We start from the raw sequence: 17,229 nt of genomic DNA on the forward strand, positions 1-17,229 counted from the left end.
GTATTTATTTTAATTTTGAGGTGTATTTGTTTCGTGGAGGAGGACTTTTTGGGTTACTACTGATTTTTTGATGGAGACGAGGATGATTAGGGAGGAATACTGCTACCTTCTCTACTTTACAGTATTTATTTTAATTTCGAGGTCGTATAGCATTTATGAAAGTTATATGGTATAATTTTTGATTAGCATCATGGTTTGAATTTCTTGGATGAGGACCTCGACGTTTTGGGTTATTACAGCTTTTTAGATTGCGACAGTAACGATTAGGGAAGGATTTAAACTCCTCTACTTATTGTTAGTAGTATTTATTTTAATTTGAAAGTTGCAGTGATGAGGGTTGTACTACTTGATCTTTTTTATATTTTGTTTGTGTTCGATCTCAGCTTAAACCCATCACTACAATTGACTATTCTATAACTTGTAAAAATATTGTACTTGTAATTTATTATTAAGTGTTGTATTACTTGATCTTTTTTAAATTTTGTTTCTGTCCAATCTCAACTTAAACCCACCACTACAATTGACTATTCTATAATTTGTAAAAATATTGTAGTTGTAATTTATCATTGAACATTGTGAGACTTGATCTTTTTTAAATTTTGTTTGTGTCCAATCTCAACTTAAATCCACCACTACAATTGTCCTTTCTATAATTTGTAAAAATACTGTAGTTGTAATTTATTATTGAACATTGTGAGATATGATCTTTTTTAAATTTTGTTTGTGTCCAATCTCAACTTAAATCCACCACTACAATTGTCTATTCTATAATATGTAAAAATATTGTGGTTCTAATTTATTATTAAAAGTTGTGAGACTTGATCTTTTCTAAATTTTGTTTGTGTACAATCTCAACTTACATCCATCACTACAATTGTCTATTCTATAATTTGTAAAAATATTGTAGTTCTAATTTATTGTGAAACTTGATCTTTTAAATGTTGCAAGACTTGATCTTTTCTAAATTTTGTGTGTGTACAATCTCAACTTAAATCCACCACTACAATTGTCCTATTCTATAATTTGTAAAAATACTGTAGTTGTAATTTATTATTGAACATTGTGAGACTTGATCTTTTTTAAATTTCGTTCATGTACAATCTCAGCTTAAATCCATCACTACAATTTATAATTAATACCTTGTTTAGTATTAACGTGTTTGTATTAATGGAATAATACGTTTCTCGTATGAATAATATTATTGACAGTATAATATCTAGATACTATAACGAGCAAGAGTCCTCTACCTTCATAAACAAGAAAATATAAGAAACGAACAATAGAAAATTATCTGAAATTAGCTTATCAGGAAAGTTTGTAGGTTTAAGCATGACAAATTATATACACAGCGGAATCGAGTGATTTATTTCTTCTGTTCCCCACGCTATGTACAGTGACGTATCGCGTTCTTAATTAAAGAGTTAAATAAACTAATTCGTGACGATGAAAAATAAGGGTTTCACATGCAATGTTGCTAAGCTAAGAATAGAAACTCCATTTTAGAGAGTTTCTGGATGTTTCTATTTCTTCTATAGTGATAATCATGTAAATATTGATAAGTCGGTGATGTCATCTATTGGTGTGCGGATAATACAAAATTATTGTGTATATAATTTACTTTGCTATTTAAGGTTGTATACATTGCTGTTTGATCACGATTGTCTGAACGTTGTTTAAATTGTTTAAATAAATTCAGAGAAAATAACTAAGAGAACAGTACATGATAAAACAATTTAATTATATTATTATTTATAAAAATAATATTTAAAAGGTATGATACAAAGAAATTATAAAAATTGATATTTTTTTTGTTCATAAAAATAGTAAATAAATTCAAACAGTAGTTTTTACATTTTGTTTAATTTAATTTACTCAATGATTTTTGTTCATGTGAGTAATTATTATAAATTTATGTTATAGCCATAAATTATACTTTATTCAATACAATTTATGAAGTATGATGAATTAAATAATACAAGAAATATTTGCAAAATTTAACTGCACAAAGTATCTTCTATATAAGGAGATATTATTGCATAAATTATTTTAACAAAATCACATTTCAGAAATAATTAAATTTCCAAACAACAAGTTACTCTGCAAGTTACAGTTCAGACAATCGAGATTCTGTGTCCACAATATTAATAATCTCAATAAACTGTTCTTAATTAAATTTCATCAAGAACGACTAAAAATTCACTATGTTGAAGTAACACCTTAATTGCCATTAATCTACATATCAAACATTCAATTATAATTTTTAAGTAAAAGATCGCATCGATCACAACGCGTCCGCCATTTTGTCTCGCACGCATCGCGTAGAGTCAACAAAATGGTGGCAGTAGAGCCTCATCGACAATTGTCACAATTTTTTTACAATGAAACTGTAAATAAAAATCATCTTTACTGTGAATAATAATAATTTTATCTGTTTTTTCAAATTTATAAATTTAATTTCTTTTGTATGTTAATTAAATGATAAATTTAATTTCAGTCACATTTAAATTAATTCACAAATTGAATTTCAATTATATTTGAAGTAATTTACAAATTTTATTTCAATAGTGTTTTAATTAATTCACAAATTAAATTTCAATTATATTTTAAATAATTTACAAACTTAATTTCAATTATATTTTAATTAATTCACAGATTGTATTTCAATTATGTTTTAAATAATTTACAAACATAATTTCAATTATATTTTAATTAATTCATAAATTGAATTTCAATTATATTTTCAATAATTTACAAACTTAATTTCATTCATATTTAAATTAATTCACAAATTGAGTTTCATCCACATTTTAATTAATTTGCAAATTTTATTTTATTTACATTTACATGAATAACTTACAAGTTACAAAATAAAAATGTTAAATTAAATTCTCAAAAAATGAAGTTATATATCGATTGATTATGGCAATCAAGGTGTTAAGTCATCACAAATCTCAAACAACTCAACATCCGTCGAACACTCGGTCCAACACAACTTAATTACAGGACTATGTTTCTCAAAATATCGTCCATTAAGACTTCTTCTAATAAACTACGTGTCATGAAGCCAAACTTTCAATGGAATCTTGATTAAAGCCTTCCCTAGGAAATCCTTGAAGTGTTTAGCGATACTCGCGCTGGCCGCTGGTCTCATTTCTTCGATGATTTCTTTAGCGTTTTGATTCAGAAATTGATTCATCGCTTGTCCTATCACGTTTTCTCCGTTTAATTCATCGACTACGCGAAATCGAGCTCGACCCAGACTAAAATCGACCAACATTTTCGCTACTTTTAGATAACGGACGCCATCTCGGATTTCTTCTGCTCCTTGGATTCGCGCTATGGCGAGTACGTCACCTAAAAAACAATATTTTAGGTTAGTTTCGTTTCTTAATGAAACTTTTCTTATCTAGATAAAATAACTAGTATTAAACTAGTATTAAAATAATTAGTAATACGTTGGTGGTCATTTAGGATTATAATTTAAGCCCAATAAGTTGCAATTTTGACTTTGTTTATGGTTGAAGATGAAGTGACTTTGTTCATGTCCTATGTGGAGGTAGTTGAACAATAATTTAATTGCAATTCTTGTTATCTTAATAATTTTATATGAATTATTTGTCGAATTAGAATTTAATGTATTTTCATTGCAGATTTGCAAAATTAGAAATGATTGTACAGAAAATAATATGAAAGTGAATTTTTCAAAATGGTGGCTATTATACTCATCGAAAATTGAAGTATATCTTTACAAAAATAGTTTTACGAAATAAAGTAATGTGATGTAGAATTAATTCATCAAAATGGCACCTACTTATCCTAACTAACAATTATAATGTTTAAGTCTAAATAAATAATTTCACTAAATTTCAATATTCAAGTCTAAATAAATAATTCCACTAAATTCCAATATTCAAGTCTAAATAAATAATTCCACTAAATTTCAATATTCAAGTCTAAATAAATAATTTCACTAAATTCCAATATTCAAGTCTAAATAAATAATTCCACTAAATTCCAATATTCAAGTTTAAATAAATAATTTTACTAAATTCCAATATTCAAGTCTAAATAAATAATTCCACTAAATTCCAATATTCAAGTCTAAATAAATAATTCCACTAAATTCCAATATTCAAGTCGAAATAAATAATTCCACTAAATTCCAATATTCAAGTCTAAATAAATAATTCCACTAAATTCCAATATTCAAGTATAAATAAATAATTCCACTAAATTGCATTATTCAAAGCCAAATAATTCCGCCAAAAATAAAAAATTAGCTTACCAAAAAGTGCCCAAAAATCGCCATGGCTCTGAATAGGAAACAATAAAACATTTCCCACAACTTCATATCGACCTTGAAGTTCGATCTTCGGGAACGCTAGGTGAAGGTCGACTCTATACGAAGGTATATCGACTCTGGTTTTGATGATCGAGTAATTTCCCGCTCCTATAACCGTGATATTGGAAAACAGAGCTCTCACTCGAACAGCACCCTGTCCGTTTTCCATTCCGAGTTCTGGGATGATTAAGGGTTCGATTGGGGGGAGGTCCAGCTCGGGAATACCTAAAGAATTGTCATTCTATACAATGAAAATTATTGAGCTGCAATTAAAAATAATCTTAATTACTGTTTTAGATTAATTTTGAGATCTAAAGGAATTTTTGGTTTGAAATTTTTGTTATTGGAGATTGAATGTTGTTTTGTGGGATTCTGTGAATTTTATTGTAATTTGGTTTTTGATTATTGCATTTTTTATATATTATTTGTTATTGTATTTATTATACATTATTTGCAGTTGCATTCATTTTTTGTCAAAAATTGTTGAAATAAATAATTGAAATTTAGAAATTTTTTGTATTACCAAGTTTAAATTTTAAGTCAATTTTGTACTCATTCAAAATTACAATTACTGTATTTTTAAAATAATAATTATTACTACATTAACTATATTTTATTGCAACTATTCCTCGCTTCGCTGTGTACCACACTCAGCTATTTTGTTTAAAAAGTTATTGAAATATGTTATTTTTAATTTTTGAGAACTTGGAATTTCATTTACACTAGAAAAACTTGTACTCGTAACTTCTCGGTCTCTGAGTTGTAGCAGAGTTTTCATTACCAGGAAAATTAGAAATTTGGAAATGAATGTTCGTAACCGTGGAAAGGTTGCCAAGTTATGTAAGGTTTTCAATCAGAACAGAGTTATACACTCTGGCTTATATAAACATTAACATACTACAAATTTTAATAAGCTATATTTAATTACGTAATGCATCCTTCATTCTAGATCATCTACTTATTTTTATTCTTGTTTTTGTACTATAAATTTGTAGCAATTTGCAGTCTTCAGAGTCTCAATTTTAGTTAAATAACAGCAGATCTATTTAAATTTGTTAACTTGATGTTTAATTATCTTGCAAAAAGCTACTTTCGATAAAAAGTAATTACAGTAGCAAAATATTAAATTTTCTAACTTGAAATTTTTTAATTTGAAAACTTGAGGGTTTGAGAATTTGATGAGTTAAGAAGTTGAAAGTTTGACAATTCATCAATTCATCAATTCATCAATTCATCAACTCATCAATTCATCAATTCATCAATTCATCAATTCATCAATTCATCAATTCATCAATTCATCAATTCATCAATTCATCAATTCATCAATTCATCAATTCATCGATTCCTCAATTCATTAATGCATGAATTTATCAATGCATCAATGCATTAATTCATCAATGTGTCAATTCATCATTTCATCAATTCATCAATTCATCAATTCATCAATTCATCAATTCATCAATTCATCAATTCATCAATTCATCAATTCATCAATTCATCAATTCATCAACTCATCAATTCATCAATTCATCAATTCATCAGTTCATCAGTTCATCAGTTCATCAGTTCATCAGTTCATCAGTTCATCAGTTCATCAGTTCATCAATTCCTCAATTCCTCAATTCATCAATTCCTCAATTCCTCAATTCATCAATTCATCAATTCATCAGTTCATCAGTTCATCAATTCCTCAATTCCTCAATTCATCAATTCATCAATTCCTCAATTCCTCAATTCCTCAATTCATCAATTCATCAATTCATCAGTTCATCAATTCATCAATTCATCAATTCATCAACTCATCAATTCATCAACTCATCAACTCATCAATTCATCAATTCATCAACTCATCAACTCATCAATTCATCAATTCATCAATTCATCAATTCATCAATTCATCAATTCATCAACTCATCAATTCATCAATTCATCAATTCATCAATTCATCAATTCATCAATTTAAAAATATGACAACTCGACACTTTGCCAATTCGACAGCTTGCCAATACACCAATTTGAAATAAATAAAAAATACTCACCTTTCAGCAAATATGGCTGCAGATGATTCAACGTCTTCTGAAAGCATATCTCCACTTTTGGATCCGATCTATTGCACGGTAATATGTACTCGGCTGAAAACGAAAAATCTTGAAAGTAAAAGTTCGTAAGATTCGTTCACGATCAATATACAAGATACACCTAACTCCTTGATATTTTGCATAAAGTCACGCGATTTGATTTTTCAAATGTCTTCCCGTTTCCGGTGCCTTTATGCAACCACTCTCACTTCCGATGACCTCACAAAATTAATCTAATTTTACTACTTTTCCGTCCTAGTTTTAACTGTAATTACTGGGTAATTACTGACACTTACAATTTTAATTTTATTCGTGACAGTCAAGGTATCAATTATTAATATTAAATTATTTCATACTTTTTATGAATGAAAAATTATCTCTTGCTATAATAATATATATCATTTATTATGTTACAAAATAATTTACTGTAAATTAATTTTGAGTTCTTATTTTGAAATTTTGTTCTAATAGTTTGTTGTTTGTTTTTTGATTCATTGGGTTTAATTAATTAGGGTGGTAATCAAGATTTTAATTAGTGTCTTGTGTTTATTATTTCATTAATTAATAGTGTATTAATTAGTCTGTAAATGAGACAACATTGTTACTATATTATTATTTTAAAAAATTCTTTCATGTGTTGTAATAATTTTCTAATCTTTCATTCATTACCATAATTAAGATAATAATCAGTTGCATTGATTATATTACATTAATTATTACGTCTATGAATGAAAAATTATTATATCTCGTTACATCATATTTTATAATAATTTACCTCACTTGTAACAATTCTAAAAATTTCACCACAAAATTTGTTGCAACATTTTTGATTTTTCTAAACAAAATTTTCAAAAAAAAAAAATTGTGAAATTTTTTTCTGTCAAGTTTTCTTATTACAGTAATAATTTGAAGTATGGGGTGGTTTATGAATAATACTAGAAAGCGACTTCCTACTCTCGAATGTTTTGTCACAACGCAATCCCCGCAAGAACAATCTGTTTAAAGAACAGAGCACTGTTTAACACAGAAAACCGCATTTCTCTCGAGGAATTCCTGAAATCTTCCAATAAGAACCAATCAGGATGATTACCTTGTTACGTCAGCTGAGGAAATTTATGTGGCTCACTTTTCGCTACTTTCTTTTTCCTCGCTACAAAGTCATAGATAATACATAGCTTTCGTGTTCATACATTACATAAAATCACTAAATCGTTGTACGTATTTCTCCAACGAACTTGTGTACTATCTCTTGTTGCAACTTAACCTCAAACTTCAGATATTTACTCTAACTTTGAGGTGGTCTTATTTGAAACTACGGTGATCATATTTACAGACTTGTGTTTCAATTTTAGGTTCATTAAAAATTATTACACTGTGACATTACATGAAATTATTAAATTAATACTGTATTTTTTATTAGTAGACTCTTATTCTTATTACTAAAGATTTTTATTAGTAAATCTAGGAACTTTCTTTTGGAACAGTTACTTAACCTCAAACTTTAGAGAGCTCTACCTTTGAAGTCTCATTTGAAACTACATATAATAATGTTCACATGTACAGTCATGTGTTTAAGTTTTGGATACATAGAAATTATTATACTGTGACATTACATGAAGTTACAAAGTCAATATTGATCTTGGTATCACTAGATTCTATTTTGAGAGTAAACTTATCTAGGAACTTTAAAGCAGCAAATTAACATGTAACTTCAAGTATGTACCCTAACTCTGCAGCAGTATATTTGCAATTATAATGTAATTCACATCTACTCTAACATCTGTGCATTCTAGGTTAATAGGCATCAGAGTGTAAAATTATTTACAGACAGTAAATCACTATGGCACCTTATGTCATCAGATACTACTTCCTCAATTAACTTATCTAAGAACCGAGGATCTGTTAAAATAACAGACTAGTTTAAAACTTCAGTCATCTAGCCTAATTTCTATAGACTAATTCTTAACTGACTATATACATATGATAAAAAGATCACATGTGAGATAATTTATGATGTACAACAGAAATGGCTGCATATGATAGAAATTACATATGACAAAATTGACTACATATGATAGAAATTATGACAAAACTGACCATATATGACAAAAATTACATATGACAGAATTGACTACATATGATAGAAATTACATATGACAAAACTGACCACGTATGACAAAATTGACTACATATGATAGAAATTACATATGACAAAACTGACCACACATGATAGAAATGATTACATATGACAAAAACTGATCACATATGACAAAACTCACATGTGATAGAAATGACTACATATGACAAGAATGTCTCTTTCAAAAGTCACATCAGTAGTATGTCATCATAGGAAAGTAAGACAAGACCACACGTGACAAAGCTAACATACTACATAAATCTCCACATATGACATGAACGTCTCTTTAAGGAGTCACAACAGTGACAGTACATAAAATTATAGGCAAGGTATGACAAGACCACATGTGACTACATATGCCCATATGCTCATAAATGACATGTAGAGTGTCTCTTTCAGAAGTTGTAAAAGTGATAGTATGACATCACAGGAAAGTGTGACTCACATGTGAAAGATCACATGTGATGAAACTGACGACATAAATGTCCACATATGACAAGATTGTCTCTTTCAAGAGCCTCAACATTAATAGTAACAGTAGTATAATATCATATGAAATATCATATGACTACATATAACAAAGGTGTCCACATATGACATAAATTACCACATATGTCATAAAAGAACGTATAAAACCTAAATGACCACATACGTCAGGTTCTCTCAAAAATCACAAAAGTGTTAGTATGACATTACAGAAAAATATGACAGGCCCACGTACGACATAAATGTCCACATATGACAAGAACATCTGATATACCTCCATAACACAAATGACCACATACAACATAAATCTCCACATATGTGAATCTCCTGATGGTCACAACAGTGATAGTATGACATCACAGAAATATATTATAAAACTACATATAACAAAAATGACCACACAGGTCATAAATGTACACATATGACATACGACATAAATATCCACATATGACAAAAGTGCCTCCTGATGGCCACAACAGTGATAGAATGACATCACAGAAAAATATTATAAGACTACATACAAAAAAAAATAATCACATACGACATAAATGTCCACATATGACATACGAAATAAATGTCCACATATGACATACGACATAAATGTCCACATATGACAAGAATATCTCCTGATGGTCAAAACAGTAATAGTATAACATCACAGAAAAATGTTACAAGACTACATACAACAAAAATGACCACATATGATCATAAACGTCCACATATGACAAAAGTGTATCCTCCAAACATCAGAACAGAGATGAATACCTACATCAGTGATATCCTATGATATACTACAATATTATAAGAAGTTGTACAGCAACGAAAAGTTAGGATAGGCATAGTATTATAGGTATCTGGACCACGCGATGCACCTGGAGTCGATTGCGTGTTCGCTTTCACTCGGAATGTGTACATATACACAAAGAGGCGCGTGTTTCGAGGATTGCTTCGTATAAGACCGGCTTCAAGCCTCGACCCGCTACTTTCTCCGACCGATTGCCGTCGATCCTCCAGTTCGTTATGCAATCTCTGACATAACCTTCGCCACACCATCGAGAGCCGTTACGCCATGCCCGTTACCATTATCTTCGACGGTGACCGACGCCGTCGCATAATAGCCGGTGTCTTTCTAGCGTTTCGGTTGGACAACCTTTGAATGTCCATCGGACGATCCCGGAATTCTAACCGCGTTTCTTGCGGTCAAATGGAACCAATTGCGTTAGGATTGCGTTAGGAGATGCAATGTGGAGGTTTGACGTGAAATTGGACGCCTGATTGCGGAATGAGGGAGAGTTAATTTGGGAAATGAGGTTAAATATGGAATATGGAGTTTTTGGTGTTTTGTTGGGCGGGCGAATTGAGGCCGGTTGAGAGGTGCAAGATGGGCCAGGTTCGAAGTTTGAGGATTGGGAGGTTTGGTGGTTTGGGGAGTTGAGGAGTTCGAGATTTGGAGGTTTGGAGATTTGGGGATTTGGAGATTTGAGGAATTGGGGGTCTCGAGGATTTCGGGGATTTGGAAATTTAGGGATTTGGGGATTTGGGGGTTTCGGGGATTTGGAGGATTTCGGAGATTTGGGAATTTAGGGATTTGGGAATTTGGGGATTTGGGGATTTGGGGATTTGGGGATTTGGGAACTTGGGAATTTGGGGATTTGGGGATTTGGGGATTTGGGGATTTGGGAACTTGGGAATTTGGGGATTTGGGGATTTGGGGATTAGGGGATTTGGGGATTTGGGGATTTGGGGATTTGGGGATTTGGGGATTTGGGGATTTGGGGATTTGAGGATTAGGGGATTTAGAGATTTGGATATTTGAGAATTTGGGGGGTTGGTGATTTCGAGATTTGAGAATTTAGGGATTTGGAGATATGGAGATTTCAGAATTTGGGAATTTGGAGATTTGGAGATTCAGAGATTTGGGCATTTGGAGATTTGGAGATTTCAGAATTTGGGAATTTTGAGATTTAGGAATTTGGGGATTTGGTAATTTGGTAATTTGGTAATTTGGTAATTTGGGAATTTTCTAATTGGGGAATTGGGGAATAGGGAAATTAGGGAATTAGGGAATTAGGGAATTAGGGAATGAGGTAATTAGGGAATGAGGGAATTAGGGAATTAGGGAAAGAGAGAATTAAGGAATGAGGGAATTAAGGAATGAGGGAATTAGGGTATTGGGAAATTGGGAAATTAGGAAATTGAGGAATTGGGAAATTAAAGAATTTAGTAATTTGGTAATTATGTAATTTGGAAGTTTAGGAATTTGGGAATTTGGAAGTTTGGAAATTTGTCAATTTGGAAATTTAGAAATTTGTTATTTTGGAAATTTGGGAGTTTGAGAATTTGATAATTTTAGAATTTGGAGATTTAGGAATTTTGAGATTTTTACATTTGAGAATTTGAGTGTTTAGAGATTATGAGACTTGCAAATAGAAAATCATAGTAATTTTAAAAATTCATAGTTTTGAAAATTTATAAACTTACAAAATTAATATATTTACAGATCTAGACGTAAAAATTTATACTGAATTAGTTAAGGATCCACTGTTAGTACCGTAAGTGTTAATAAGGGTTTGTATATCACTATCTATTGTTAAAGTTAACCTAACCTAACCTAACCTAACCTAATATAACAACATCAAGATCATTTCAGAATAAATTTGTCATTAATACACATTACATAAATATAAACAATCACAACCAAATACCAATAAATTGCAAAAACAAAAATTTCCAAAGATTCATTTCTAAACTTAACCTAACTTTACCTAACCTAACCTAACAACATCAAGATCATTTCAGAATAAATTTGTCATTAATACACATTACATAAATATAAATAATCACAACCAAATACCAATAAATTACAAAAACAAAAATTTCCAAAGATTCATTTCTAAACTTAACCTAACTTAACTTCACCTAACCTAACATCAAGAAGATTTCCAAATAAATTTATTAAATTTACTAATATACATTATATAAATATAAACAATCACAACCAAATAACAATAAATTGCAAAGACAAAAACATTACCAAATATTTATTACGCAACAAAACCGATTTAACAATGTGTTCCATCGATTTCATCATTGGTAAGCTTCATACGCCACGACAGTCTATAATTTAAAAAGTTATTGCGCTATTCTTCGATCGGTATTCATTTCATTTATGCCGGTCGCATCGTCGGCTATCATTTACGATTATTTAAACGATTCTGTCTGTCAAGTGAAATAACGTTCGAGGTGGTCTACAATTCTACTGTTCGTTTTAATTCAACGGAAAACGAGAATGGTAGAATACGCTTCCGTGATATAATCGTTTCCCACAATTACCATAGACGAAAAAAGAGAAAGGCAGATACGCTCAATGGTCGTACAAGGAAAATACTAGGAATAATTTAGCTATCGAGTAAAATTGTTACGTGTGCTGACCGGCTTGGGTTTATCTAGGAAAAAGATGATTCGGGTTATGTGATTTGTGTTTTGGGGGGAAGTTTTGAGGATTTGGGAATTGTGGAGGTTTTGGAGTGTTTGGGGAATTTGGGGGAAATTGGAGAAATTAGAGAAATTGGGGATTGGGGTAGGTGGGAAATTTGAGACTTTGAGAAATTTGAAAATTTGGAGAATTTTGGGATTAGGGAGAATTTGAGGATTTGGGGATTTGGGGAATTCGGAATTTGGAGATTTAGAGATTTGGGAAATTTGAAAATTTGGAGAATTTTGGGATTAGGGAAAATTTGAGGATTTGGAGAGTTTTGGGATTTAAGATTTTGGAGATTTAGAGATTTGGGAAATTTTGGGATTTGGGAAAATTTGAGGATTTGGAGATTTGAGAAATTGGGGATTTAAGAATTTGGAGATTTAGAGATTTGGGAAATTTTGGGATTTGGGAAAATTTGAGGATTTGGAGATTTGAGAAATTGTTGATTTAAGAATTTGGAGATTTAGAGATTTGGGAAATTTTGGGATTTGGGAAAATTTGAGGATTTGGAGATTTGAGAAATTGGGGATTTAAGAATTTGGAGATTTAGAGATTTGGGAAATTTTGGGATTTGGGAAAATTTGAGGATTTGGAGATTTGAGAAATTGTTGATTTAAGAATTTGGAGATTTAGAGATTTGGGAAATTTTGGGATTTGGGAAAATTTGAGGATTTGGAGATTTGAGAAATTGGGGATTTAAGAATTTGGAGATTTGAGAAATTTGGAATTTAGGAATTTTTGCAATTTTGCAATTTTGGAATTTGGAGATTTAAGAATTTTGGGGATTTAGAGATTTGGGGATTCAGGGTTTTGAAGATTTGGGTATTTGGGAATTTGAGAATTTGGGAATTTGGAAATTTGGAAATTTGGTAGTTTGATAATTTGGTAATTTGGTAATTGGGGAATTGGAGTATTGGGGAATTAGGGAATTGGAGAATTGGGGAATTGGGGAATTGGGGAATTGTGGAATTAGAAAATTTAGTAATTGGGTAATTGTGTAATTTGGAAGTTTAAGAATTTGGTTATTTGGAAATTTAGAATTTTGGAAATTAGGAAGTTTGGAAATTTAGAATTTTTGAAATTTGAGAATTGGAATATTTGAGAATTTGAGAATTTGAAAATTTGTTAATTTGAAAATTTAGAATTTTGGAAATTTGAGAATTAGAAAATTTGAAAATTTGAGAATTTGAGAATTTGAAAATTTGTCAATTTAAAAATTTATCAATTTGAAAATTTGTCAATTTGTCAACTTAAAAATCCAAGAATTAAAAAATTCATAATTCTTAACATCACTCAAATAACATAAAAAAGTATGAATTAATAATAATTGAATTTCTAAAGCACATAATAAACTTAATAAAAAAAAAACACAATTTGAATTAATTAAGTCAATTATAATATAATAAATCGCACAATCAATGCATAATTATTCTATTATAATGTTAAACCGCATGATCTTGAACGATTTCTGTAAATTCACTTATAAATTAAAATTCTTGATGATATCTTTTTCAACTTGTTCCACTACCCGATATAAATTATTCAATAGCATTTAAATGAAATCGAACCTTCAAAAGAATTTGTTTATACAAAATTTCGATGTTCTTGCTAGTTTAAAATGTCTGTCATTAAATTTTTGCAACGAGCACTCGTTTCTCGAGGACGTACATGTCTCAATAAAATGCGTTCACACTTTGCATATTAATAACAAAGATGAGTAATGAATGGAACATGATTAAAATTATTAGACGAAGTTGATGTTTATAATTGTTAGTTTAAATATATTTAATGATATTTTAATTTTATTTAATATTGTTATTTTTCATTTTCAATTTTCAATATTATTGTTTTTAATTTTTAATTTTTAATATTATTGTTTTTCATTATTAATTTTTAATATTATTAATTTTCATTTTAAACTATTAATATTATTTAATACTAATATATTTAATATTATTTTGCTTGTTATATTAGTTAATTTATAAATCTTATATTAACTTGTATAAACAATTTTATTTTTCAAATTAAATTTACGTATAGAAAATAATTTTGCTATAGTAATCTTGCTGAATAATTTAATGTATTAATATAATTCAAATTTGCAAAAATTTCTAGTAAGTTTGATAAATAATAATGTTCCTCCTAATTTGTAATTTTTTAAATGTATAAATATTTCATTTATTAAATTTATTATAACATATACAAATTTTATTAATGAACTTTATAAGAGTCTATAAACATTCTATTTGTTAAATTGACTGTAATGTACAAAAATTTTAATAACAAAAAATTAATTAGTATGTATAAACATATTTTATCTGTTAACTCATGTGACAACAAAGTGTGTACACATTTATTGCGACACTCTGTCCACATATTGTTATGAACAACTCTGTTGTTACTAGACTGTGCTACTAGATAAGAAGGAAATTGAATAACACAATAATTATTCCGTGTGATTACTATTCATCATCGAACTTCATCACATGTCACATGTAGGTAAACTTGAAGAAAATGAGTGTTGAACGATGGAACCTTCAAGAAACCTGAATGGTTGCATAATGGTACTTGCATCAATCTGGTGTCACTATCATGTGTAGACTACATTATGTCAATTATTTTACTACAAGGCTAATTTTTCTTTAATAATATAAGTTAGATTAAACATAACCTTCTTTTGGAAATATAAACAAGGTTCAACCTAACCTTCCTTCAATAGTAAAGACTAGGTTATATCTAACTGTACTTTAAGTACAAAGACTAGGTTACACCTAACCTTCCTTTAATAATAAAGACTTGGTTATACTTAACCTTCCTTTAATAGTAAAGACTAGGTTATATCTAACTGTACTTTAAGTACAAAGACTAGGTTACACCTAACCTTCCTTTATTAATAAAGACTTGGTTATACTTAACCTTCCTTTAATAGTAAAGACTAGGTTATATCTAACTTTAATTTAATAATATAAGCTGATTGAATCTGACATTGATTTGATAATATAAGGTAGGTTAAACTTAACCTTACCTTAATATTAAAAGCTAAATTTATTTAAAAATAGTAAGCTTAATTAAACCTAATCTTTCTTCTAAAATATAAAGTGAATTAAACCTAACCTTTCTTTAATGAAAACCAGGTTAAATCTAACCTCATCTTAATGTCACGAACTGAACCTAACCACATTTTGTTATTAAAAGCTAGTGAAACCTAACCTCATTTCGTTATTAAAAGCTAGTGAAACCTAACCTCATTTCATTATTAAAAGCTAGTGAAACCTAACCTTGCTGCAATTGAATAATCTGAATTAAGTATACATTATTAAACTAAGGTTAGGTGTAATATAATTTGTATTAGTCAAGTAAGGTTAGTACAGTTATCTCAAGATTAAGATCAACCTAACCTTCTGAACAGCTTAGTTTTAATTTACATTATCAAAATAATATTATTTAATATTAATTTTGAGTACTAAAATCTTTTATAAAATTATTTATTATATATTTTCACTCTAACCTAACCTTTAAATAACAATTATGAGTCACTACCACAATTTTAAATTTAAATAATCCATTTAAATATTCGAGTTTAATAGTTCATTTAACTATTCAATTTTAACTTTAACATTAAACCCAACACTAACTTCACTATTTAACTTTAACTTCAAAATTAAAATTTTTAAACTTTAAATTTGATACTTAAGTTTGATAACAACCCTAACCTTAAATATCACTCTACAATACAAATCCTCCCTCCAAAAATAACTACCCCATCAAATATAATAAAACACTTACGAGTTTGGAAGTCAGGTTCATTAATCACAGCATCACTCTTCTGACAGGACACCAGCTCACCAGATAACAATCCAAACAGCACCACACAAGCAATCCTCCCTCCTGGCAGCATCCTGAAGGACATTTCACCTTGGCAGTCCAAACTCCAAAAGTACTCCACCTAACCCTCCAAAGATCCCAACTCTCCCAAACTCTAAAATCTGTCAAAACCCTAAAAATCCCAGTCGACTGTCCTTGAAACTTGAACACTTCTTTCCTTGATTTATGATCAAACACATTTATCCTTGAAATTTTAACTGCGATCTTTGTTCTTCCAAATTTCAACTGTGATCTCAGTTTGTTCTTCAAAATTTTAATTATAATTTTCGTTTATTCTTCAAAATTTTAACTGTAATTTTATGCTCCAGGTTCTGATTTTTATCCCTGAAGGTTTAACTCTGGTTTATCCTTGAAATTATGTCAACCTTGATATTATTTTGTCCTCGAAGGTTCACTGGTTAGGGCGTCTAGTAGATGACTCCGATTGCATTGTAAAAATAAACAATAAACAAATAATTAATAATGATTAATTAAGAATTAACCGGTGGTGACTGTGTGGATCGACTCTGGTAAACTAAACACCGTCTCCCTTCATATTCTGTCTTATATGAGAGCGTTCCCCTACCTTCGATGTTGAACCACGAGTTCCCTCTTTCTCTATTTCCACCATTGAAACCGACACTTTGAATCCAACGAATTCGTGGTCGCTTTTGTGGAAATTTACTTTGAGGAACATATTCGGGGAGCAGGGTCATGGGTGGTCAACACGTATCAAATGTATGCAAACGTATTCAAGTTTTAAAAACGAAGAAGCACTGTCTAATAGACAATTCTATTTACTGTATTTATTATAGTATCAATAATAATAATAGGAATTAAT

At 29.6% G+C, this 17,229-nt stretch overlaps 1 protein-coding gene across 2 annotated transcripts; it reads right to left on the bottom strand.

The window, feature by feature from the left end:
- Nucleotides 1-1,337: 1,337 nt before the first annotated feature.
- LOC100883348 (protein takeout) lies at nt 1,338-16,939 on the bottom strand. 2 transcript variants are annotated; one of them, XM_012285133.2, is made up of 4 exons: nt 16,311-16,939; nt 6,382-6,489; nt 4,286-4,567; nt 1,338-3,354 (listed from the first exon to the last, which is right to left on the bottom strand). In XM_012285133.2, exons 1-4 carry the CDS (start codon nt 16,432-16,434, stop codon nt 3,050-3,052), a joined length of 819 nt encoding a protein of 272 aa, XP_012140523.1. In that variant the 5' UTR covers nt 16,435-16,939; the 3' UTR covers nt 1,338-3,049. The 2 variants fall into 2 exon arrangements, with proteins under 2 accessions (XP_012140523.1, XP_003699584.2); XM_003699536.3 differs by having other exon boundaries at nt 6,382-6,474; nt 16,311-16,938.
- Nucleotides 16,940-17,229: the final 290 nt, after the last annotated feature.

The sequence above is a fragment of the Megachile rotundata genome, chromosome 14 (genome assembly GCF_050947335.1).
Source record: "Megachile rotundata isolate GNS110a chromosome 14, iyMegRotu1, whole genome shotgun sequence".
Lineage (NCBI taxonomy): Eukaryota > Metazoa > Arthropoda > Insecta > Hymenoptera > Megachilidae > Megachile > Megachile rotundata.